Source organism: Hylobates moloch, unplaced genomic scaffold, assembly GCF_009828535.3.
Source record: "Hylobates moloch isolate HMO894 unplaced genomic scaffold, HMol_V3 SCAFFOLD_10, whole genome shotgun sequence".
NCBI classification, from domain to species: Eukaryota; Metazoa; Chordata; class Mammalia; order Primates; family Hylobatidae; genus Hylobates; species Hylobates moloch.
Window position 1 is genome coordinate 104,384,111 of NW_026652285.1, and position 25,672 is coordinate 104,409,782.

At 54.7% G+C, this 25,672-nt stretch overlaps 1 protein-coding gene across 5 annotated transcripts in view; it reads left to right on the forward strand.

Annotated features, from left to right (window-relative positions):
* NTNG2 (netrin G2) overlaps positions 1-25,672 on the forward strand; it is a 79,593-nt gene that overhangs the window by 19,234 nt on the left and 34,687 nt on the right. For all 5 annotated transcript variants that reach the window (XM_032165478.2, XM_032165476.2, XM_032165477.2 and 2 more), the window contains one exon: positions 14,707-15,350. In XM_032165478.2, the coding sequence (XP_032021369.1) occupies positions 14,707-15,350 (644 nt within the window). The remainder of the gene's footprint in view (positions 1-14,706; positions 15,351-25,672) is intronic.

Genomic DNA, 25,672 nt, shown 5'->3' on the forward strand with positions numbered 1-25,672 from the left:
GTGTTCCCCACCCCCTGCCCTTTGAGACACAATGGAGTCTGCTAATCCAGTTACTTGATAATTCACTTATTTCATGTCTATTTGGCAGTGAGCGTGCTCCCACGCACCAGCTCTGGGGAAGGCGAGATGGCTTTGCCTGGAGGAACCTGATCTGTTTTTCTGGGGAAGGAGTGGGGGAAAAAATTGCACCCAACAATGGACAATAATGGGCCTAAAAATAGAGGGTGGAGGGTGCAGGGGGTGGAGGAGTGTGGTGTCTGCCAAGGGAGGACTCCAGGCCTGTCTGCTTGGAACGGGGCAGCCCTACCCTCCTGCCCAGTTCCCCTCCCCTGCGCTGGGTTGGCCGCCTCTCAGCCTAGAGGAGGGGCACGGAAAGGAAGAGGTCCAAGCGGGTGGAGGGTTGGGTGGCCTTCCTTGCTGTCTCTGCCCGCTCCAAAATGGAAAATTGTCCCACCCAGGGGGTCCTGGAGGCAGCAGCCACGACCTCGGGTGGACGCTGCGCCTCATCAGCCCTGACTAGCTGTGATGCCCAGGACCTTCCCCCAAGGGTCTCAGGCATCAGCTGAGAACTGCAGCCTTGGGTACAGGGTACGGGTTGTCTCCCAGCAGGAAAGGGAGGTTTTGGGTTTTGTGGCTCTTTTCCATCTCCCAACACTTGGGGCAGTCTTCTCGAAGGCCTCAAGCCCAGCGGGCAGCTATGACCCCACCAGGAGCAGACTGGGCAGGGACCAGGCTGCCCTCCGAGCCACTTGGATGGCTCTCAGCCGGCCCGGGTGCACACTGGACTTGCCTGGGAGCTTTCATTCCCCCCCTGCCTCAGCTACCCCCCAGACCAGCTTCAGCAGCCTCTCTGGGCGGCCCAGCAGGAGGAGGCATTAAACCTCCCCAGGTGGTCCCAGTGCACAGCCAAGTTTGAGAAGCACCGACTGAAACCTCTCCCAGGCCTGCCCTGGAGCCCTTCCAGCCTGAAGCATCTTGTCGTCTTAAAACTGAAAGACCAGGAGGAGAGAATTCCATGGCCTGCCTCGGCTCTCTCGGAGCCTCTCTCCCATCTGAGCTGCAGGTGCTCCATCTTCCTTCTGGCTTCCTGGGTGCCAAGGGGTGCCGGCTCTCCAGGCTTGGGAGAGAGCCACCTGAGCCCTCACACTTTGTTCCCAGGCTCTTCACCTGTCTTCTGGAAGGAGGGGGGCCGGCCAGCATCAGGGCTCTCCGTGGCGCTGCTTAATGTCAAGCTGCCCATCTGGCTCCTGGCCTCCCTTTGGCCTTCTGTCCTGTGCTCCCCACCAAGCTCCTGGCTCAGCAGCGTGCACATGTTAACCTATTGCTCCCCGCAGCGTTTTGTGCGTCCGGCCTGGCCCTTTGCTCAGTCGACCTAGAGCACCATCCTCCCAGACTAGTGGAGTCTCCCTCCACCTGTCCTGAGTCCGGATGAAATACCACCTCCCCCAGGAAGCCTTCTGACTGCCCCAGCCCATCACCTCCAGGGCTTGTCATCTGTGCCACTCATGGGGACCAGAGCACAGGTGACTTCTCTGGTGGACACAGCAGAACGGTCGACATTCCCAAAAGGGAGAAAAGTGCCCGAGTCACCAGAAATGTGACCTTGAGCAAGCGCCTGGCTCGGGGGCCCTTGGCTTCCCCACCTATAGGTGAAATAACAGGAACAGTGTCATCGTGTGGGTGCCCTTCCCTGGGCCACCTGGATCAGCCTCTCAAACCTGGCCGCACATCTGAGTCACCTGCTGAGGGTTTTGGTTAGTTGGTTGGTTAATTACTCAATTGGTTAGTTTGTTGGTTTGTTTGTTAGCTTTCAATTTGGAGTAGAATTTCTGACCTTAGGGCCCAGGAATGTTGCCACACCCCTCCCGTCCCCAAGTATTGTCATGTTTTCATGGGTGGCCAAATCTAAGAGCTGCTTCTCTGGGGCTACTTGGTGCATGAAGGATGTTCACAAATAGTTGATGAATAAGTGAATGAATAAATCAATAAAACTTACCAGCCCAGCCTCACTACTCGCACCCACCCCCCCACCGCTGGCCAGGGTTCATCCACAGAGGGGTGTACCTGTCCAGGTGTCCCCAGGTGTGGGCAGACCCAGTAACTTTACTCTTTCCTCGGCCCCGCCACCTCTTAATTCCTCAGAAACCAGCAGGAAGAAACCCTTGGAGGTCGCAGCTTCTGGCTGTTCTCAGGGGCAGGCCCCGTCCATCGGGTGCTGTGTCTACTCCTAAGACCTCGTTCTGAGTATGGAACACCTGGAGAGGGAAGGGGCCGAGGAGGGGTAGTCACTCGGCTGTGTCAGGCTCCGCCCCTGCCTTCCTGGAGCGCAGAGTGGGGAGGGGACATACCCGTCATTAACCAAAGAAGCCACTGGGGAAAACTGTGACCCAGTGCTCCCCTGGGACTTGGGGGCAGTGGCCAGGGTTGTTTTCCCTGAGGAAGAGAAATTTAAGCAGACACCTGCAAAAGGCTGGAGGGAGAGCTGCAGACAGAAGGTGGCTCAGCCTGAAAGCTCAGGGGGGTGGAGGGGGTCGTCCAAAAGGCGGGAGAGACTGGCCAGTAGAAAATGAGGCCAGAAGCTGGGCATGGTGGCTCACGCCTGTAATCCCAGCACTTTGGGAGGCCGAGGCGGGTGGATCACCTGAGGTCAGGCGTTTGAGACCAGCCTAGCCAATATGGTGAAACCCCGTCTCTACTAAAAATATAAAATTAACCAGGCATGGAGGCACATACGGTAATCCCTACTTGGGAGGCTGAGGCAGGAGAATCACTTGAACCCGGGAGACAGAGGTTGCAGTGAGCCAGGATCGTACCAGTGCACTCCAGCCTGGACAAGAGCGAAACTCTGTTTCAACGAAAACAAGGCTGGAAAGACACGAGAGAGAGGCAGAGCTGGTGGCAGAGCCAGGCCCAGGGTTTGGACTTAAGAAGGGGAAGGCGCTGGGGCTCTGAGGAGGAGCTGGAGACAACGTGGGTGTTTTACAAAGGGAAGGGCGTCTGGCTGCAGGCTGAGAATGGGCTGGGGGTGGGGAGGCTGGAGGGGTAGGTGGAGGCCCCAACCAAGGCAGGGCAGGGGAGAACAGAGTAAGCCTTTAGGAGAAACCACTGCTGCGGAGCAGGCTTCACTCTCAGCCCATCTGGAAACCTCTTTCAGCTGATGCTTCCCCGACACCCCCTTCCCCGGCCTGGGCCTCTGTTGGAACCTGGCTGAGGCCCTGTTGATCAGCAAGAAAGCCCAGGGCAGCTCTCAGAGGAGAGGAGAGGGGGCCCAGAAAAGGCCCCCAGGATCCGGGGAGGGGATCTGAGGAGAGGCAGCTACCAAGCGCCCCAGCCAGGGGGGCCTGCCCCTCACCCCACCCCGGCACTGAAACCCTCACAGCCACTTTTTTCCTCCCTCCGTGATAAAATATTCATGGCGGCAGAGTGGGCCCTCTTTGGGAAGGCTGCCTGGGTCTAGCTTATGCTTTGCACAAGCTTTTAAAGAGCAGGGCGCTGTTCCTACTCTCTAAGCATTTTCTAAGTCCTGAATCAATAATGCACTTTCCTGGGCTTCTCCGGATGTAGCCCTCTTCCTCTCGGTGCCCTTCCCCCACCAGCCCCCTTATCTTTCTTTCCCTTTTCTTCTCTCCCGTTCTTTCGTCCTTCCATCTCAGCTTTCCTTTTATTTACTTTTTTTAAAAGTATGAAAGTGTCGGGCTGTTTGGGTGGCCAATGAAGCCCTGAGTAGGGAGTGGGCAGGAAGGGAGGCGCCAGATTGAGCCCCTGTGTATGCAGGCAGGAGGAGGAGGAGCGGGAGGAGGGGGAGGAGGGAACGGAGGAGGAGCAGCAGCGGCTGAGCACTCCCGCTGGCCCTGGGGGGGAAGTGTTTGAGGATCACTAAGCTCCTGGTGTGGGGAAGGAGGTGGGCTTAGCCTCACCCAGCCTCCCTCTCTCGTTTTTCTAATCAATTAGAAAATGTTTACAGCATAGCCAGAGAAAAATAGGGAACCTGGGACGAAGAAAAGATGCAAAGCACCCACCAAATTACAGCCCCACACTCGAAGGAGGGAGCAGTAGGGTTTGATCTATCTGCCTTCTGTGGTAATGAAACCCCTGCCGCTAGAGGTATGCAAGAGAAGGGGAGCCTTGCCCTGTCTGAGACAGATGCCCATGTGTCTGGTCCATTTTGTCAGTCGCCTGTGGGGCGCCCCAGGGATGCACGGGCAGTCTTCAGCTGGGATAGAATTTCCTGCCCCAAACATTCCTGGAAATCTGGCTGTGGGAAGAATCCACATATGCCCAGGGCAAAGCAGAATGTGTCCTTTAAAAAAACAATAATACATTTTTAAGTTCCTGGAGAGATTAACCCTTGTCTAGCCAGAGCCATGGCGATGCCTCCCCGCCCGCCACACTCTGGCGGTTCAGCTGACAGAGGAGATCAGTCATTCAGGGGTCTGCGGTCCTGATGAGCAGTGGGTGCCCACGCCAGGCCTGGCATTTCATCCTTGCTTTCTGACATTGGCTTCCCAGTAGAACCCTCTCCCCAGCAGCTCATCCATCAGGGCAGCCCAATGCCCTCAGGTCCTCCGAGAGGATTTCAGGGTGTTCTGTGGGGGGCAACCCGAATTGGGGTAAGAAGACTAAGCAGTCGTTCTGCTGGAACAGCATCCCCAAAGCGGAGTGAGGCCCGAGGGTGCCCACCGCCTCTCCCCCAGGCAGCACCCTACCTGGGTGGAACTGCCTGGAGCCACTGCAGAGGGTCCTCGCTCGGTTAGGGAATGTTTGTCAAATACCACTGCGTGCAAACAGCTGTTGGGAGTGTGGCACAAAGGTGGGCGAGGCCCTTGCTCTCCCAGAGTTCACACTCACAGAAGGTTCTGGAAAGAGGAACACTGTGGGCAGGGTTGAAAGGCCTAAAGTGCTCCCTTTCCTCCCAAATAATGCAGGGTGAGGGGCGGCGAGGAGAGCCGCTCTGAGCAACCAAGGAACTGAGATGCATTTTCTGGGTCTGCTTTTGAGCCAAGGCAGGTTCGAGAGTCGGCCAAAGACTGGGTTCAAGGGGGACCTGTGCCCAGGCGATGCCCACTGTGGCCCGCCTGGGGGAGGAGTGGGGGCGGTCGCCGTGGCTTCAGGAGGCTCATTGCTGGGACGAGCGAGTCCCTGGGGAGGCAGCGCACGGAGGCTTGGAGGCTCGCTTGCCTGCCCCTGCCTGAGTAATTGCTTGGAGCTGGGAGGAAAATTGCTCCAACCAGAAAACAAAACAGAAAAGCCACCTTGGCCAGCTGCAGCTCCAGCCCTAAAATGCCAGGTGGGTTTACGCTGATTCACGAGCGGGGAGGGTGACCTTGTTGTCTGTTGTCCAGGGCCTGTGCACGAAGAGAATCCGGAAAGGGAAGGAGAGAGAAGCCTGCACGCTGGGGAAGGAGTTAGCAGCACAGACAGCAAGAGGGACAGCGATCAATGAAACCATAGAAGGAGAATGAGAAACACACACACACAGAGCGAGAGGGAGCGAGAGAGAGACAGAGGGACAGAAAGAGAGAGGGAAGGAGGGAGGGAGGGAGAGCTCAGAGAGTTAGAGACCGTCAGGGCCGCTAGAATTAGAATCAGCTCTGAACAGAATCTCTGTTTCCGCTTTGTTAATAATTTATCCCCTCTGCAACTTTTCTTACCAATAAATAGGAAGTAATCTGTTAAGGAGAATTCCCCCAGCACCCCGGCTTTCTCCCTGGAGTCAGGGGAGGAGGAGGCGTCTCTGTGCCCTTCCTCCCTAGCAGCACGGGGGCCTGAGGAACACGCAGAACTTGAGACTTTAGGATGTCAGGGTCAGAGGCGGACAGCCAACTCCTGCCCGGTCATTTTGTGAATGGGGAAACCAAGGCACAGATCGGGCAAGGCCCTGACCAAGTTCACAGATGGTGTTAGGGGCAGTCCCCTGAGTCCTAATTCCATGGCCCCACGGGTCAGGGCACCTATTGATTTAAGCACCTGCCCAAGCCATAGGGTTTCCCCTGAAATGGCAGAGGCCACGTCCAAGGAGGAGGGTGGGGCTAGCTTGGCTGCCTTTCCTTGCCTTCCCCCACGACTGCTTCCCCCGTGCTCAAGTCCTGGCCCTCTACCTGGGCACCCACACCCAGGGCCTCTCCTGGGCAGCCTCCAGCCTTCCACCTTGGATGCGGCAGCAGCCTCCCGTCCGGTGAGGCTGAGGGGCTGAGGATGAGAAGGATTTCGCTGGCAAATCAGCAGACAGGTTCAAAACAATCTGTCAGCTGCTAAACTGTTCCCCGGGCCTGCCCATGCACCTTGGTGTCAAGAGACGTGCTGCCTGCCTCCCCATGGAACCCGAGTCTGCGGGAGCACAGTGCGGCCCAGGCAGCGACGTCCTTTCCCTTTTGGGTGAAGGGCACCATTTCCCAATTTGTCTCAGGGCCCGGCTCAGCGGGCCATCCCCTGGCTTCTTGTCCCACCTCAGCTGCTGCCGAGCCACTAGACCCTGGGACATTGTTCAGCCTCTCCGGGTCTCGGTTTCCTAAGGATCGCACTCTCCAGGATCCCTGGGAGCGTGGGAGATGGGGTTGACGCACACAGGACACCCAGCACAGGGCGGAGGTGGAAGACATGCCCCCTAACGGCGGGGCCTGCTGTTTGCTGAAGCACCAGGCCAGACAGTGGCCATGAATGTTCTCCCAGCATCCATCAGCCGTGAGCCGGCACCACCGAGGCACTTGCCATGGTGCACCTAGCGTCATTCCTATGACAACCCTGTGGAGCCAGTGCTAGTAACCTCATTGAGTGTTCATTCATTCTCCGAAGATTTCCCGAGTCTCTGAGGGGGCTGGGGGCTGGGGGCTGGGGCTGGAGTGGGGACAGGATCAGATGTGGTCGCTGCCCGCATGAAGCCTCCCCTCCAACTGAGAGGCTGAGGCTCTCGGCAAGGAGAAAGATCTTTTCCTCACCCATTCTATGTTAGTGGCTGAGGGCCCATCATAACAGACAGATTAACACAACCAAAGTATACGAGTGGATTTAATATAAGTTTTATGTGAAAAAGGCTTTAAGGCTTTCTTTTTTTTTTTTTAGACAGGGTCTCGCTCTGTCACTCAGGCTGGAGTGCAGTGGCACAGTTATGGCTCACTACAGCCTCGGCCTCCTGGGCCCAAGGGATCCTCCTATCTCAGCTACCCAAGTAGCTGTGGGACCACCAGTATGTGCCACCATGCCCGGCTAGTTTTATTTTTTGTTTTTTGAGGGTTTTTTTCTGTAGAGATGGCATCTCCTTGTGTTGCCTGGCCTCATGGGAGCTTTCATAAGGAATGAAGACCCAAAAAATTGGTGAACATCTATGTTTTATGCTAGGTTTAATGGAGAAATAGTCATGGAGAAGTATGATTGGCTTAAAAAAATCATCTCCTGGTGATAAACTGGCGGGAACTTTGCAAGGCCTGTGTGTCCAGGTCCCTGTCTGTGACCTTGCATCTTTGGAGATGAGAATGTTCCTTTGTCCGGGCATTGGGAGGGCACCTCTCAAATGAGGCTCATGTCCTGCTTCAGGGAAGAAGCGCGGGGGAAGGTCAAAGAGTGACCTTCAGCTTCTGTGGTTTTCTCAAATCCCTTCAGCTTAAAAAAAAAATTTTTTTTTTGAGACGGAGTCTCACTCTGTCACCCAGGCTGGAGTGCAGTGGTGTGATCTCAGCTCACTGCAACCTCTGCCTCCCAGGTTCAAGTGATTCTCGTGCCTCAGCCTCCTGAGTAGCTGGGACTACAGGCACGAAACGCTATGCCCAACTAATTTTTTATTTTGTTTTCTTTTTAGTAGAGACAGGGTTTCACCATGTTGGCCAGACTGGTCTCGAACTCCTGACCTCAGGTGGTCGGCCCGCCTCGGCCTCCCAAAGTGCTGGGATTACAGGCGTGAGCGACTGCGCCCAGCCTAAAATATTTTAAGAAGGTTTTAGGGTAGCATGTCCTGGGCCTCATCAGGCTCAAGGAAACTGGGGGACTCGCCCAAGCCTGTGGAGCTGGTGAGCGGCTGAGGGAGTGAGCCATTGCATCCCACCACAAACCATAGAGCCCTGCCCGGGACACCCTGGTGACTTCGTCCCAACGGTGAGATTTTGTCCCAGCACAAGGCCAGCTGCATGACGTCGTCTGTTCTTCTTCCTGAGACTTGGTGACCGTTCCAGGGGCCGCCCCTCCACGGGTCCTTAGTCAGGGGCCTGGAGGTTCAAATGGCTGGGCTCCCCACGGGCACATTTACCTCCATCCTTGCTAACAGTTCACTTTCCCATTCAATTATGTTTTTTGCCTGCAGCTTGTCTATGATGTTTACAACCTGGCCTCTGACTTTGACTATACCCTTTGCACAGAAAATAACATAAAAGGAAAAGCATTTAAGCGCCCATCACGAGGCTTGAAAAGCATGGCATGAAATGGTTTCTCCATAGAATATTTCATGCCAGGAGCTCAGGCTTGGCATCTGTGTAGGAGGCTCTTCCTCACCCGGTTCTCTGGTGCTATGGGCCTGGCTGGCTGCCTTCCCTTCCCTCTGCCACCCTCCTTTGACGTCTAGCCACACTGCCTGACCTTTCAGGTGACTTGCCTGTGTGTGTCCAGAGAGATAGGAAAGCTGTAGATGTGACGGGCTTGGTTTCCCCAAGATTCCTCAAGGGGAGTCCAGGGGATGGGTAAGTGATGTGCGGCCATGGGTACTTAGTGTCTTGTCTGAGACGCAGAGCTGACTGTAGCACCTACCTCCCTGGGGGTTGCTGAGAAGGTGCAGGGAGGAGCGGCTGTGAAGTGCCCAACCCAGCCCGGGCACAGGGCTGGCACTCAGTGAGTGTTACAATCATCACACTCTTCTGAGTCAGCTGTTCCCGGGACGGTCCATGCCATGAAGTTCTGGGGTTTCTCATGCACAAGGCTGGTGGTCTCAGCCTCACCCCTTCCTCCTGTGGAAGGTTGCTGGGAGTGGAGTGTCCCTGAGTTAATACAAAGCTGCTGTTTCAAAATAATCGCTCCCATTTGGAGACATTTCCTAGGGATTCTAGGTAGTGTGAGACACAGACCATCTCGCATGGCAATCAATGAGAAAACAGAGACTCAGAGAAGTCAAGTGACTTCGTCAAGGTCACATAGCCTCAAAGGAGAGAGCTGAGAGGGAACTCAGGGCTTTCAGACCCCAGGGCCCAAAACTGTATGGAAAATGGGTATGTTACTGCATCTTTCTAGAGAAAATCCCAAGGCTGTTTTTAAAAATCAGGGGTATGATTTTTGTTGTTGTTTTAATTTTCATGAAATATTTAAAGAGGCAGCTACTACTTTTGATACTGTCAAAGGGTGGCTTTGGAGCCATCCTGAAAGGCTAGAGGTGTGCCTAACAGTCTCTCCCTGTATGAGGCCACTTTGTTCTGACTGCTGTTTTTGTGATTAGTTGATCTGCTGTCCTGGAGATGGGTGGAAACGCACAGACCCAGAGGAGGCTCGTAAACCTTCACCCCGGCTCAGAGGAGACACTTCCAGTCTCGGCCCCACCCCCACGACATTATCAGCTGTCAGATGCTGACTGAGGACTGGGGTAGGGGGAACTGGGGTAAACTGGGCTTCTAATACCCCAGTGGGTCCCCAGAATTCCCCCAGTGAAGAATAGAAGGTCCAGGTGCAGTGGCTCATGCCTGTAATCTCAGCACTTTGGGAGGCCGAGGCAGGCGGATCACCTGAGGTCAGGAGTTCGAGACCAGCCTGGCCAACATGGTGAAACCCTGCCTCTACTAAAAATACAAAAATTAGCCAGGCGTGGTGGCACACGCCTGTAGTCCCAGCTACCTGGGAGACTGAGGCAGGAGTATCGCTTGAACCCAGGAAGCGGAGGTTGCAGTGAGCCGAGATTGTGCCGCTGCATTCTAGCCTGGGCCATGGAGCTAGATTCTGTCTCAAACAAAACAAAACAAAACAAAACAAGAATAGAAGGAAAGTGAGAGGAAGCAATACTGTGTGTGTAGAGGAAAAGGAAGGTCAGGTCAGCGCCAGCAGTGCCTTTGCTGGGATGCTCCGCACTCCTGACCAGCTCAGTGGAATTCTGAGACCTTGGGGAGAGAAATCAGAGGGGGAAAAGGAGAGAGACAGAAAGAGAAAGAGGGAGAGAGAGAATTGTGTTGGCCGCGGCTAGGGATTTATTTATTGTACTTGCTGTTGACTGAGCCCGCTCCGCAGCAGGCGAGGGGCCTGTAAACACACAAGCTGATTCATTAGTTTCTGACCATCTGCTTCCCGGGCCGGGGCGGGGGCCGGAGGGCCCCATAGGTTGGAGCAGCCAGCTTGGAGCCCTCATCTCCAGCCAGAGCCAGCTGTGTCAGTCTTCCCAGTGACAGACAAGCTGGGTGCAACTGGGGGCTCTGAGGGCTACCCTGTCCCCCCTCCAAAGCCCCCACCCCACAGAACCCATCAGGGGCCTGGGCAGGGTAGGGCTAAGTAAGGCAGGAAGACGAAGAGAGACCAGGTAAAAGGTGAAGTGTGGGTGGCTCAGCAGTTGGGGTTGACAGGAATACTACCAACACTCAATAGGAGATATGTCGATATCATTGTCATTTTATTAATAGCTTATTAATATGATGATAATAATAGTATAATTGAGTGAGTGGTTACTGAGGTCCAGGCCCAATATGCAGGCCTCACTACACTGTCCCCAATAGCACATTAACAACTCTATGATGGATGATGAGAGAACTGGGTTCAAAGATTGATTCAAGTCAGGAGGGCCTCCTGGAGGAGGCACATGCGGGAGGGCTCTGAAAACCAGGAGGACAGAGAGGGGCCAAAGGAGCACAAGCTCTGAGGTGGGAGGGGATGAAGTGGCCTGGGAAATGGCACAGCTTCAGTGCTGGGTTGATAAGCACTTTCTGGGTAGGTGACGCAGTGTGATGCCACTTGGTGCCAGCGTACTGAGAAACCAGGCTGGTGGAGGAGACCCCAGAGACAGCCACTGGGGAAATCATCAAAAACTTCCAATTCGTCTCTACCCCTCTGAGCTATTCCTCCCGGCCTGTTCCCTCTTTGCCCACCTGGCATGAGGCTTGTCTTAGCCAGCTCCCGCCACCATAACAAAGTACCACACGAGACCCCGGTGGCTTAAACAATAAAAATGTCTTTCCTTGTTCTGGAGGCTGAGAGTCCAAGACGAAGTTGTTGGCAGGTTTGGTTTCTGCAGAGGCCTCTCTCCCTGGCTTGGAGCCGGCCGCCGCCTTCTCACTGTGCCTTCGAACGGCCTTTTCTCTGTGCACATGGGCCCCAGCGTCTCATCCGGCAGCCAAACTTCTTCTTCCAAGGCCACCAGTCAGATTGGACTAGGGCCAACCTGAGGGTCCCATTTAACCTCAATCACCTCTTGAAAGAGAATCTATCTCCAAATACAGTCCCATTCTCAGATACTAGGGTTAGGGCTTCAACATAGAAATCTGGGGGATACCATTCAGCCCCTAGGAAGGCCCCAGGGGCAGCAGAAGCAGCACTGGGACTTTGGGAAGGGGGTAATGGCTGGGCTGGGGGAAAGGGAGGATGTGCCTGGGTGCCAGAGCCCAGGTGCAAGTTCTTGGAGCGCCTGCCCACCACTCCTCCTGCCCATCACTCCTCCTGCCCACCACTCCTCCTGCCCATCACTCCTCCTGCCCACCACTCCTCCTCCCTAGCGGCACAGACAGAGCCCATTCTGCGTCCAGGCTCACAGCACCCTTCCCGGCTGCCGGCTCCCTCACGGGTCAAGCCTGCCTTCTCCAGTCCAGCACCTGCTCCCTGGGTAGGGCCATCCCCACAGCCTCTCAGCCCCTCACCATTCCAGGCAACAGCACAGGACAGGGTGTGTCTTGCCCAGAGTCGCCTGGCCAGTGAGTGAGGAAGCTGGGAACGCCCCCGCTCCATGCCCCTCTGCTGTCCTGGCTCGGTGGGCTTGCCAGTGGTGTGGGTATCTCTGATGGCAACGGCAGACTCCTCCTCAGAGGTGCCGTCCGCTCTCGAGAAGGCTGGGGCCAGTCCTGCCCTGGCCCGGGCCTCAGTCCCCCCATCCGCTTAAGGAGATATTGGACTCTATGGTGAGCTCCTGCCACTCTGAGGTTGCATGGGGGCCTGAGGACAGAGCTATTTGGGTCAAAGAGGGATTTGTGGAACCTGCCTCAATGAACCGAGGGTCAGCCCTGCCCCCGAGGAGCCCCAGGCAGCCGGGGGATCTCTCCTCCACCCTGGAGGATCGAAGCCCACAGGCTAAGGCTGCTGCAGTGGCGCCTGGTGGGGGCCACGGGGGTGTGGCTCAGCCCCTCAGAAGGCAGTGGGCCCCATTTCCCCCATGGGGGCCAAACAGCTCATTTGAAAGTGAGAGGTTTTAACTTAGATCCAAGCCATTTTGTCTCTGAGCAAACCAGACGTCTGAAATATTCATCAAAAAGGGCCACAAGTGGTCCGGAGCACTGGGTGGTTGTTACTGACAGTGTTCCTTTTTTCGTTTCTTTCTTTAATTAATAGACTTTATATTTTAAAGCAGTTTTAGATTTACAGAAAATTGAGCAGATAGTACAGAAAGTACCTAAAACCCCATGCCACCCTCCCCTACCCACCATCTTTCCCTGCCTGTTATCCACATCTTGCATTAGTGGGGGATATTTGGGGTTTTGGGGGATTTCTGTTTTTTTTTTTTTTTGAGATGAAGTCTCGCTCTGTCGCCCAGGCTGGAGTGCAGTGGTGCAATCTCGGCTCACTGCAAGCTCCACCTCCCAAGTTCACGCCACTCTCCCGCCTCAGCCTCCCGAGTGTTGGGATTCCAGGCGTGAGCCACCATATTAGTCATGTCTGATGAACCATTGTTGATACATTATTATTAACTAAAGTCCATAATTTACATGAAAGTTCACTTACTGTGTTGTACAGGTCTATGGGTTTTTTTGTTTGTTTTGTTTTGTTTTTGTTTGTTTTTGTTTTTGTTTGATACGGAGTTTCACTCTTGTTGCCCAGGCTGGAGTGCAATGGCATGATGTCGGCTCACTGCAACCTCCGCCTCCCAGGTTCAAGTGATTCTCTTGCCTCAGCCTCCCCAGTAACTGGAATTACAGGCATGTGCCACCACACCCAGGTAATTTTTTTGTATTTTTAGTAGAGACAGGGTTTCTCCATGTTGGTCAGGCTGGTCTCGAACTCCTGACCTCAGGTGATCTGCCTGCCTTGGCCTCCCAAAGTGTTGGATTATAGGTGTGAGCCACCGCACCCGGCCCCGGTCTACGGGTTTTGACTCATGCATAATAGCATGCACCCACCACTATAGTATTATACGGCATAGCCTCACTGTCCTAAAAATGCCCTGTGCTCGGCCTAGTTATCTCTCTGACCCTGGGAACCACTACATTAGTGACATTTTCAGCTCCCTCTGGCCTGTTTCCATCAATGACACTTCTCACACCAAATGTGTGCGTTTTCCACACCAGCACCCTATTCTCTAGCTCTCTGGACACCACTGGGTGTCCGATGATTCCGTTCAATTCTGACACTGCCCAGAGCTGGTGTCAGAACCCTCAGGTGAAGGGCTCAGTCGCACCACACTGCCCCCACCTCTGATGCAATTGCAAGTTCCTGCCTCCTGTACTTCTGCCCGATTGGCTGTAAATTGGGGGTTCCCACGACCTCTCCCTCAGATTTGATAGTTTGCTAGAACGGCTCACGGAACTCAGAAAGGCATTTTCCCTACCTTTACCCATTTATCAAATTCAGGAACAGCCAGATAGAAGAGACTCACAGAGTAAGGGATCAGCGATCGGGGAGGGACCCAGAGCTTCCCAGCCCTCTGAGCACCTCAATGTGTTCACCAATCCTAAGGGTACAGGTAAAAAGGCTCAGGGACCGGGCGCAGTGGCTCACGTCTGTAATCCCAGCACTTTGGGAGGGCAAGCCGGGTGGATCAACTGAGGTCAGAGTTCGAGACCAGCCTGGCCAACATAGTGAAGCCCTGTCTCTACTAAAAATACAAAAATTAGCCAGGCGTGGTGGTGCATGCCTGTAATCCCAGCTACTTGGGAGGTTGAGGCAGGAGAATTGCTGGAACCTGGGAGGTGGAGGTTGCAGTGAGCCAAGATCACCCCACTGCACTCCAGCCTGGGCAACATAGCAAGACTCCATCTCAACAAAAAAATAAAATTAAAATTAAAAAAATAAAAGGCTCAGGAAGGTGACTCAGCTAAGGAGATGTTTAGAGAGTCGAGAATGTGAATGGGAATTTTTGAGGCAGACAGAGAGTGGAAGGGCACATGAAGGAGAGAGAATGCCATCTGCAAAGGCTCAGAGGTACAACCAGGCAGGGGCAGGAGGACAGCTGTCCTGGGGAGGCCCAGGCACAGTGTCGCCAGGTGTGGGAGGGCAGGTCGGGGTTGGTATATTACAGAGTCAGGACAGTGTATTCCAGGCAATGGGGAGCCATGGCAGGCTTCAGAGCAGGGGACTAACACCTAGCCTTCTTGGTTGTCTGTATTTAGAGCTGGAACAAGTATGCATTTTCTTGGGAAGCTGTGGGATTGCACACCTCTGCACGCATTGAGGAAATGGGCACAAATCCCCCAGGTGTCTGGGCACCGGAGCACAGGCCCTGTAGCCACAGAGCAGGTGTCTCGGTTCGCAGGCAGGGGCCAGGCCAGGCAGAGGCTTCCCAGGCCGCCCCGAGCATCCAGCACCCACCCTTCCCTTCTCCTCTCCCCGCTGCAGGAGAATCCCTACCTATGCAGCAACGAGTGCGACGCCTCCAACCCGGACCTGGCCCACCCGCCCAGGCTCATGTTCGACCAGGAGGAGGAGGGCCTGGCCACCTACTGGCAGAGCATCACCTGGAGCCGCTACCCCAGCCCGCTGGAAGCCAACATCACCCTTTCGTGGAACAAGACCGTGGAGCTGACCGACGACGTGGTGATGACCTTCGAGTACGGCCGGCCCACGGTCATGGTCCTGGAGAAGTCCCTGGACAACGGGCGCACGTGGCAGCCCTACCAGTTCTACGCCGAGGACTGCATGGAGGCCTTCGGCATGTCCGCCCGCCGGGCGCGTGACATGTCGTCCTCCAGCGCGCACCGCGTGCTCTGCACCGAGGAGTACTCGCGCTGGGCGGGCTCCAAGAAGGAGAAGCACGTGCGCTTCGAGGTGCGGGACCGCTTCGCCATCTTTGCCGGCCCCGACCTGCGCAACATGGACAACCTCTACACGCGGCTGGAGAGCGCCAAGGGCCTCAAGGAGTTCTTCACCCTCACCGATCTGCGCATGCGGCTGCTGCGCCCGGCACTGGGCGGCACCTATGTGCAGCGGGAGAACCTCTACAAGTACTTCTACGCCATCTCCAACATCGAGGTCATTGGCAGGTAAGGCCAGGGGAAGCCCTGGATGTCACCTGCAACCTGGGATGCTATCTGTTACCTGGGACGTTATTGGATACCTGGGATGTTACCTGGTATGTGGAACGTGACCGGGTTCTTGGGATGTTACCTGGTTCCCTGGGCGTTACCTGGTATGTGATACATCGTTACCTGGTTCCCCGGGGGTTACCTGGTATGTGATACATCGTTACCTGGTTCCCCGGGGGGTTACCTGGTATGTGACACATCCCCTGGTTCTTGGGGTGTTACCTGGTACCTGGGACATGACCTGGTTCTTGGGATGTTAACTGGTACCTGGGTCATTATCTAGTTCTTGAGATGTTACTTGGTTTCCAGGAGGTTACCTAGCACCTGGGACATTACCTGGTTCCCAGGACCAGCCTTTACCTCCCAAAAACTGTTTAGACTGTGGATGATTAAATGGTTCTGTGCTGTCCTGGGTGATTTGTTCTTTTGGCAGATAATATGCCAGTCTGTGGGGGCAATGCCATCTTCCCTGGGCCATCTGTAGAATGGGGATGGTAACAAGCATACTTCTCTTGCTGGACTGTAGTGAGGGTTAAATGAGTTAAAGTTGATGAAGCACTCAGAACAGTGCCTGGCACATAATATGCACTAAAAAAAGTGTTTAATAAAAAAATTGGACAAAATAATGAAGTGAGAGGGCTGGGGCGGGCTGAGGGAGGAGAGAGTTGAGACCCAAGCGTACTGGGGCAGTCCCGGCCAGGAGCCTGGCTTAGGCAGGTGCAGGCAGGGGCTGCACCTGGGGAGCCCAGCTGGGATGATCACTGTGGGCATCTCTCCACTGCAGACTCTCAGTGCCCACCCAAATCTGTAATTCCTGACAAGTGGAAAAAGTGATTTGCCATATGGCATGTAGAGCATAATCCTGTTTTGTAAAATATATAATATGCCTTGCGTATCATTTCTGCGTCTTGAACAGACACTGGCTGTGTGAACAGGACCGGGAGAAACATCATGGGTTGGGGAGAAAGGCTGGAAGCCCGTTTGCCAGCAATGTGCTGTGGTGATGCCTGCGCCGTGAGGCTCGGCAGGCCGCTGTGGTGCTGCTGTTTCCAGCTTGTATTTGCATTTTGTTTCACTTTGACGGTGTGTGTGGATTCCAGGTGGGCAAAGGCAGGTCGTTCATGAAGCTGGAGTCAGCTTCGAGTCTGGCAGATGGGAGTGAAGCAGGTGCAGACAGGGGCCTGTGGTTCTGACACCCGTGATCTCTAACCCACCTCCAATTGGGACAGGATATTCAAAATCAGGAATGTTCTGGAAACCACCGCATATATAGGCACTGTTGTGGAACTGGTGTCCAGACTTTCAGCCTCCGGGCATCTCTGTGACCTCTGCCCTCGGGATGCAATTGTCTGGTTGTTACTAGACACCCGCCAATCCCCGCAGTCCCACTGGGCTTAGCAGCTCAGGGCTGGGAACCAGCTCCCCAGGCCCTGCAGGCTCCTGGCTTGTCTTCTGACCTTGGACTGCTCAGGGAAACCCTCATCTTCAGGCAACTGTTCAAGGACCCTGCCTTACCTTTCATAAGGCAGCTCATATGGGGCCCTCATGTCTGGGCCAGCTGTAGGGTCCACACTGGGTCTGTGATGGTCAGGGCCTGGTAGTGCCCCTTCAACCCCAGCAGGGTGACCTGCGGTTCAAACCCTGCCCCTCTGCATCCTGCCTCGATTTCCCATCTGTGACAAGAGGCCTGAGGTTGCCTGGATCCCATGTCTCCCTAGAGGTGGTTCCCCTTGGCCCCCAGCCTCTGCGGGCGGTGGGGAGGAGCCGAGGTGGTGGCGAGAGTGTGCAATCAATTCAGAGGCGGAGTAAACACTCTTCAGGCGGCAGCTTGGCTTCTTGTTGAATTGGGTCGGGTTAGACGGTTCAGCGAAGGACTAAGGTTACCTCCCCTTTTCCCTCTTCAGTTCCCCTGGGAAAGTCCAGCCGTGCTGAGAAGCCAGAGATGCAGGACCGGTGGCAAAGGGGGATGTGGGACCCGAAGTTCCTGAGTGGGCACCAGGGACCCCTGGGGGTTCCCAGGCTCTGGGATTTTACACTGAACCTGTTCTGGGGATTCCCTCAGAATTTCATGACCGCCATGTTGCCCAGTGGCTCCGCTGTGGCCCACTAACAAGAACAGCAAACGTTTATTGAGCATTTGCTATGGGCTCATTTGCTGTTGAGTGCAGTTATTAACGGCTTCATGTGTATTTTCTTCTTTAATCAATAGCCGTTTAATTCCCCGATGGTTATTGAATGGCTCAGATCCCACAAGCCAAGGACATGGCACTGAGCATGCCAGACCTGATCCCCGCCCCCTGGAGCTCTCCCTGTTGGGGCAGCGCTCGCTTAGCCTCATGTTTTCAGATGAAGAAGCCGAGGACTGTGAGGTCAGGGAATAGAAGGAGATTGCACAGCGCCACTACATGGCAGACAGCTAACATCCAGAGACACAAGCATGTCCGGACTCAAGACAGACTCGGCCACCAAGCTGTCCCTAGCCCTGGCCCGGTGGCTGCCTCATTTCTGGTCCCAGCTCTGACTTGAGCCCACCTGGAACTCAGGTAGCCTGTATGATGGGGCGACCCCAGGGGACTCCCCTTTGAATTGACGGTTCTTTGATGGGTGGTGGCTCTCTGCTCTGCCACTCAAGTCAGCAATTTCCACCTCCAAGGGGGGCCCCAATGGCAGGCAGCGATGTAGGCAGGAGGGGGAGGACAGAGGCACCTGGCTGTGGAGGAGGAGCTAGAGCAGCTGCAGCCAGCCCAGGGCCCTGGGAAGGAGGGACTGGTACAAATGGTGAGGGGGACAAGAGGTGGGGACAGACTGAGCTGCAGCCCCACAGGGGGCAGGTGGGGTGCCGGTGGCTCTGAGAGGAGCACAGGCACCCGCAAGTCCCAGCCACGCCCCCTTCCTGCCTCCCGCGGAGCCTGCTCCACGTGCCCATTCCTGGAAGGCAGGCAGGGGGTGGGAGCTATTTTCTCCTTCCACACATGGGGAAACTCAGGTGCGGAGCCTGGAGAGTGGCTGGCTTCAGACTGTGCAGCAAATCTGGGGCAGAATCTGGATTTGAGGAGGAATGAGATCATCCCTTTATGGTGCTTGGAACGGGAGGGGCCTCCACCCCCACCCTCCACACAACCATTAAGAGAAGTGGGGCCCAAACCTGACCCAGCATCTCACAGGAGAGCCATTTAAGACAGGGTTCCCCAGCCCCACCACTGAGAGCTTTGGGACTGGGAGGCTTGGGGTGAGATCCGGGAGGCTTGGGGTGAGATCCAGAAGGCTGTGTCTTTGCAAAGCTCCTCAAGCGAGCTGGAGCGGTGGAAGCTGCTGCATCCGTGGAGATGGATGACCATAACCTGTTGGAACCTCAGTTTTCTCATCTGCAAAATGGAGAAATAGTAATGACTTCAACTGCCTGTTGTGAGGAGTCAATGAAATGCTATATTCAAAGAGCTTATCCCAGTGTCTCATTCCTCTGGTTAGATGGTGGGAGAGGGAAGTGGGAGAGGCTTGGGGTCAGGGCTGCCTAGATACGAGGCCATTCCTGCACCCACCCCAGGTACTAGAAGGAGTGTGGAAGTATGCCTCTGGGTTCATAGGGGTTGCAATCCCAAATGTCTGTAGAGCCTGGGAACACAACTTACGTCGAAGCCAGGCATGGTGGTGTGCGCCTGTAGCCCTAGCTACTTGGGAGGCTGAGGCAGAAGGATTACTTGAGCCTGGGAGGTTGAGGCTGCAGTGAGCTAGGATGGTGCCACAGCACTCCAGCCTGGGTGACAGAGAGAGATCCTGTCTCTAAAAAAATAATAATAATAAATTCAAATGAATAATAAAAATAATGAGAAGATAATGTATATGGGTACCTATGGTACCAGCAGAAGCAATAGGGAAGGGTGTGGCCTGGGGAGAAATGGAGACAGCAGGCTCCTCACCAGACAGTGGACCAAACATTCCAGATCTTCTGCGGTTACAAAGGAAGGTGCACAGAAGTATCTATGTAAAGTCTCTTGCTTTCAAAAATATCGGCACCTACTTCAAAAAGTTGTTTAAACTCTGTGCAAGGAAAACAAAATACCCCTGCGGCCCAGGGCAGCTCACGAGCTGCCAGGGAGCACCCCTGCTCTGAAATGCTGTGTCCTCTTGCAGCTGTGGTAGCAGCGGCATTCGACGGGCCCAAGGCGGGGCCAACACACTGGAGCCAGGGCAGGGGCAAGACAGCAAAACAGCCCAGCCAGCCCTGCCCACTCCAGACCTGGGAGTCAGAGGGAAGGGGGCATCATCCCACACAAGTTCCTCTGCCCAGAAAACCCAGGAAGCTCCAGGGAGACAGCCCAGCGGGTCCTTTGCCAGCAGGAACAGGAAAGGAGGAAAGAGTTCCCCATTCCTGGAGGTATTCAAGCCCAGTGGGTGGTGTTTGTGGGAGATGATGAAGGGAGGTCCTTTGCACCAAATTAAGTTCTTGTGTGCCCATTCTGTTCAACAGGAATAAATGTGGATTAAGGGAACAGGAAAGGCAGGTACCATTTATTGGGAACCTATGGGTTACGTGCCAGGCATTGCATCCTCACCCCCTTTCTGCCCAGGAGGAGGCTGAAGTCCTTGAGCGAGAGGAAACCCCTGGGTTCCAAGAGGCTGAGCTGGGCCTGGATGGGCAGATCTGAGCTCCAGACTGGCCAAGCCCGGCTCCTGCAGACTCAGCTTCCCCAGACCCTGCGGGGGTCTAGCTGCTCTATGTCCCTGGGCCTCCCCCAACCTGGTTTTTCCCCCGTTGACACCCTCCCCTCTTTCTTGCCTTCTTGTTTTCTTCCATAAATGTCCTGTCCCTATTGATTGCCCCGTAACTGGAGATGGACGGACACTGGACTAGAATAGAAACAGCAGAGGGAAGAAAACCATGGAGGGTGGGCAGGTAGGCGCAGGGAGGGGAGTGCAGAGACAGGCGATTTCAGCCACCCTATTCCTGTACCCACCCTCCCTGCATCTCTTTCTCAGCTGCTCTATAGGAAAAACAGGGGCAAGAAGGGAATTCTGTGATGTTATTCTGCCTGCACTGACTCCTTGAAACTCTGGGAAGGCAGAGACTCCTCCCTCAGCAATATTAACTGTCATTCACTGAGAATTCCCATAGCCCAGGTAGCATCCTGAGTCCTTTACGTGCGTTTCCTCATTAAGTCCTATCCTGTGAGGATCATTGTCCTCATGACACAGATGAGGAAACTGAGGCCAGGAGGTTGAGATATAGATGGAAGGGTTGGGTGTGGTGGCTCGTGCCTGTAATCCTAGCACTTTGGGAGGCTGAGGCAAGAGGATCACTTGAGTCCAGGAGTTCAAGACCAGTCTGAGCAATATAGTGAGACCCCCATCTCAATGAAAACAAAATAGATGGAGGTACCCATGAGGATGGCTATTATTGGAAAAGCAAAAAATAACAAGTGTTGGCAAGGATGTGGAAAAATCGGAACCTTCATGCATTGCTGGTGGGAACCAAAACAGTGCAGCCACAGTGGAGAACAGTATGGTGGCTCCTGAACAAGTTAAATATAGATTTAGCAATTCCGCTCCTAGGTATAGACTCAACAGAATTGAAAGAAGGGACTTGAACAGATACTTGTACACCCATGTTTATAGCAGCTTTATTCAGAGCAGTCAAAAGGTAGAAACAACACAACTGTTCATCAACAAATGAAGACACAAAATGTGGCCCATCCATACAATGGAATATGATTCATCCTTAAAAAGGAGGGAGAACCTGACACGCGCTGCAACACAAATGAACCCTGAGGACATGATACTAAGTGAAATAAGCCAGACACAAAAGGACAAGTACCATATGATTCTGCTTACCTGACGTCCCCAGAGTCATCAAATTCATAGAGACAGAAAGTAGAATGGTGGCTGCCAGGGGCTGGGGGAAGGTGGAATGGGAGACAGCTTCAGTTTGGGATGATTTAAAGTTCTGGAGAGGGATGGTAACAGTGCTTGCACAGCACTGTGGATGTGCTAATGTCACCAGACCGTACACTTAACAATGGTAGGGTGGCCGGGTGCGGTGGCTCATGCCTGTAATCTCAGCACTTTGGGAGGCCGAGGCGGGTGGATCACTTGAGGTCAGGAGCTCGACCCAGCCTGGCCAACATGGCGAAACCCTGTCTCTACTAAAAATATAAAAATTAGCCAGGTGTGGTAGCGGGCACCTGTAATCCCAGCTACTCGGGAGGCTGAGGCAGGAGAATCACTTGAACCAGGGAAGTGGAGGTTGCAGTGAGCTGAGATCACACCACTGCACTCCAGCCTGGGCAACAGAGAGAGATTCCATCTCAAAAGAAAAAAGAATGGTAAGGTGAGAAATATATATGTATATTTTAGCACACTAAAATAAAGGAAATAGATGGGTGAGTGGTCTCCATGTCAGACTGTCCAAGTGCAAATTCTGGATTAGGTGTGACCCTGGGCAAGTTGTCTAACCTGTCTTTGCCTCCTTCTCACCTCCACAAAATGGAGACAATCACCCTGGGGTTTAAGTAAGACCATCCAGGGAGAGGAGCCGTGACTGTCAGGGTTACAGAGAAAGAACAGCAGATCACAGAGGGCCTGGGGGTTCTTCTACTGGGGCCTATGGGCTCTTAGGAGGGTAAAGGGTGGGCCTCAATGATCCATGGACTCCCTGAAATATATGCTAAGTGTCGTGTGTGTGCAGTCAGTTGGTGAGAGCCCCTAGTTTTTGTTCCATTCTCAAAGGGAGTCCATGATCCCAAAATATTTCGGGAGTCCCTGGAAAGGCAACTTTGTGTTCTGCTTTTCATTTTTTAAACCCAACTCTTGGCCGGGTGTGGTGGCTCACGCCTGTAATCCCAACACTTTGGGAGGCTGAGGAGGGCGGATTCACCTGAGGTCAGGAGTTCAAGACCAGCCTGACCAACATGGTGAAACCCCGTTTCTACTAAAAATACAAAATTATCCAGGCGTGGTGTCGCGGGCCTGTAATCCTAGCTACTCGGGAGGCTGAGGCAGGAGAATCACTTGAACCCAGAAGGCAGAGGTTGCAGTGAGCCGAGATCGTGCTACTGCACTCCAGCCTGGGCGACAGAGCGAGACTCCATCTCAATAAATAAATAAATAAATAAATAAATAAATAAATAAATAAATAAATAAATAAAAATTTTAAAAAATAAACCCAACTCTCTGGGGACACCTAGCTCTTTTGGGGATAGACATTTTGTTAGGTACAGTTCACACACCTTCAACTGCACCTCGCAGGCCCCCTGAGCTACTGCTTCCCACCAAAAAGCAGTCATGCATGACTCAAGACCATGTCAGCCTCCACCGAGAAGTGCCGGTGTTGGGAAGGGGCCAGACTGTGCTAAAGAGTTGGGGGGGTCCTCTGCCAAGGCAGGTAGTTGGCCCCTGGGCCTGGGGTCTCCTCTGGTCTTTGGCTCTGCTCCACTGCTGGGTGGGGCGGAGAGGGCAGGAGGGGCATCTCAGCCTTGGCCAGGGTCACAGGAGGCGCGGGGAGCCCTGCAGGTGCTCGAGAGAGAGTCACGCACAGCAACGCCTTCCCAGCGGCCCTCGGCAGAATCAGGGTTGGTTCCCTCTCCTCTTACCTGAGAAGGCATTTCCTCTGCGAGCTTTCTTGCCATCATATTAATTCGCTCAACAGATGTTTTTTCTCAGACCTTGCAGGGATGAATTAACACATATTTCTAATGGGCACTGCTTTGGTTTCTTGGAGCCTCCGTAACAAAGTACCACAAACCAAGTGGAGGTCAGGAGTCTGAAATCAGGGTGCAGCTGGGCTCGCTGTGGAACCTGCAGGGGGAACCTGTCCCACACCCTCCACCCTCCACTCGCTCCTGGCGGGGCCGGCAGCCTCTGGCATTCCTGGGCTTGCAGCTCCGTCACTCCAGTCTCTGCCTTGTCTTGCAGCTGTCCACTCCCTGAGTGTCTGTCTTACACGCTGTCTTCCCGTGTCTCTTCCTACAGCGACACCAATCACATCGGATAAGGGCCCGCCCTCCTCCAACATGACCTCAGTTTAACTTACATCCTCATCACATCCACAAAACCCCGTTTCCATGTAAGGTCACATTCATAGGCACTGGGGGTCAGGATGTCAACATATCTTTTCAGGAGACACGATTTGGCCCACAGCAGGCACCTATGACATGCTGGACACAGCAGGGTGCCAGGGTCCAAGAGCATGGAGGGGCTGACACTCCCGTAGTGGGAGAGCAGGAATCAACAAACCCAGTACCCCCATGTGCCCACAGGCGCACGGTGAGAAAGAAACCAGGGCAAGGCCAGGCACGGTGGCTCACGCCTGTAACGCCAGCACTTTGGGAGGCTGAGGCTGGCGGATTGCTTGAGCGCAGGAGTTCAAGACCAGCCTGGGCCACGTGGTGAAACCCCATCACTACAAAAAATACAAAAATTAGCCAGGCACAGTGGTGTGTGCCTGTGGTCCCAGCTACTTGGGAGGCTGAGGTGGGAGGATTGCTTGAGGCCAGGAGGTCAAGCCTGCAGTGAGTTATGACTGTGCTACTGCACTCCAGCCTGGGCGACAGAGCGAGACCCTATCTCAAAACCCAGGGCAATATGGGAGTGGAGCTGGGAACCAACCTGAGACCTGGACCCAGGGGTCAGGGAAGGCCCTCCAGGGAGGGGGCTTTGAAGGAGAAACCTGAAGGCGGAACGGGGGCACAGTGTTTGTGGCAGGGGGACAGCAGGCGGGACAGGCGGTGCCTTCTAAGGACTCAGTGTGATGCGGCTGTGGTGGGTGAGTAAGATTCCAAAGAAGAGCAGGCAGGGCCGGATCACGCCAGCCCTGCAGCCGCGGGAGGAAGTTGGTTTTGGTTGAAGTTTGGTGGGAGGGCTACAGGCAGGGGAGAGGTGTGATCTGATTTCCGGTGTTTGGAAATCTGAGTTGGGGGTGGTGGTGCTGGAGGCCCGCAGGAGACCGGGCGGGTCCTACCAAGACTGACAGCAGCCTGGCCGGGTTCTGGCGGGGACAGGGGCTGTGACGTGGGCCGCCTGGAGGTGGCCTTTGGTGGCAGTGCTGCTGAGTGGCTAGTGCAGCAGGCGGTGGGAGGCATCGTGGAGGACTCCCAGGCGTCTGGCTTTGAGGCACTGGGTGGATGGAAATTTTGCCTTGTCGAATGGGGACAGAGGTGAGGGCATTTTCTGGAGGGGAATTTTTTTTTTTAATTTCTTAATTTTTTATTTTTATATTTTCGTACAGCAAAATGGACCTTTTGGGGGTACAGTTATAGGAATTTTAGCACATGGATAGAGTCATGCAACCGCCACCACAGCCTGGGTCCACAACAGCCCATCTCTCCAAAAACCCCTTGTGCCACCCTTTGGAGCCAACCCCTGCCTCCATCCCCAGACCCCTGGAAGCCCCCAATCTGCTCCCTGAAAATCTGCTGTAAGTGGAATCGTGCGGCAGGTGGCTTTTTCAAGGGGTCTCCTTCGTCCTCGCCGTGCCTCTGAGGCTTATGGCGTGCCCGCCTGTGTGGCTCAGGCTCCTCACTCCTGAGTAGGACTGCGCCGTGTGCCCGGCACACCGCGGTCTGTTTACCCATTCTCCGTGGAAGGACGTTTCGGTGGCTCCCAGTCTGGGGCGATTATGAGTACAGCTGCCATAAACATTCGTGGAAAGGTTTTTGGGTGAACATAAGTTTTCGCTTCTCTTGGGTAAACACCCAGGTGTGGACGGCTGGGTCGTCTGGTGAGCGTGTTTAACTCCAGGAGAAACTGCCAGGCCGTCTTCCAGCACGGCTGTGCACTGGAGGAAGCCTGACTTCTATTTTGGACGTGTTGGTTGTGAGCGTTTTGGAGGCATCCGGAGCATTTGGGCCTCTGAGTGTGAAGCGCAGGCGAGACTGGGCGCGGGGAGTCCTGAGCTCCGCGTTGACGATGACGCCCGCCGTGGGGGCGTGCGAGACTTCCGAGAGGAGAGCCGGGGAGCCGGGCGGGCTGCAGCCCTGAGATCAGAGAGAGGGGGAATCTGGCAGGGCGGTGCCCCAAAGCCACGCGGGAGCGATGCTTCCAGGGAAGCGGCCACCTGTGTCCGTGCTGCCGAGGGTCCAAGTGGAGGAGGCCAGCTTGGGCCCGTGGACCTGGGAAGATGGAGGTCACAGCAGATGCACCCAGAGCAGAGCCCGGGAGTCCGGGATGAAGGCCGTTGTGGGGTGGTTTCAGGGGTGAATGCCAACACTTTTAAAAGAGTGAAATAGGGGTGAAAAAGAGGGGGTGTAGGCAAGCTTTTGAAAACGTTTTGCTCGGAAGGGGAGCAG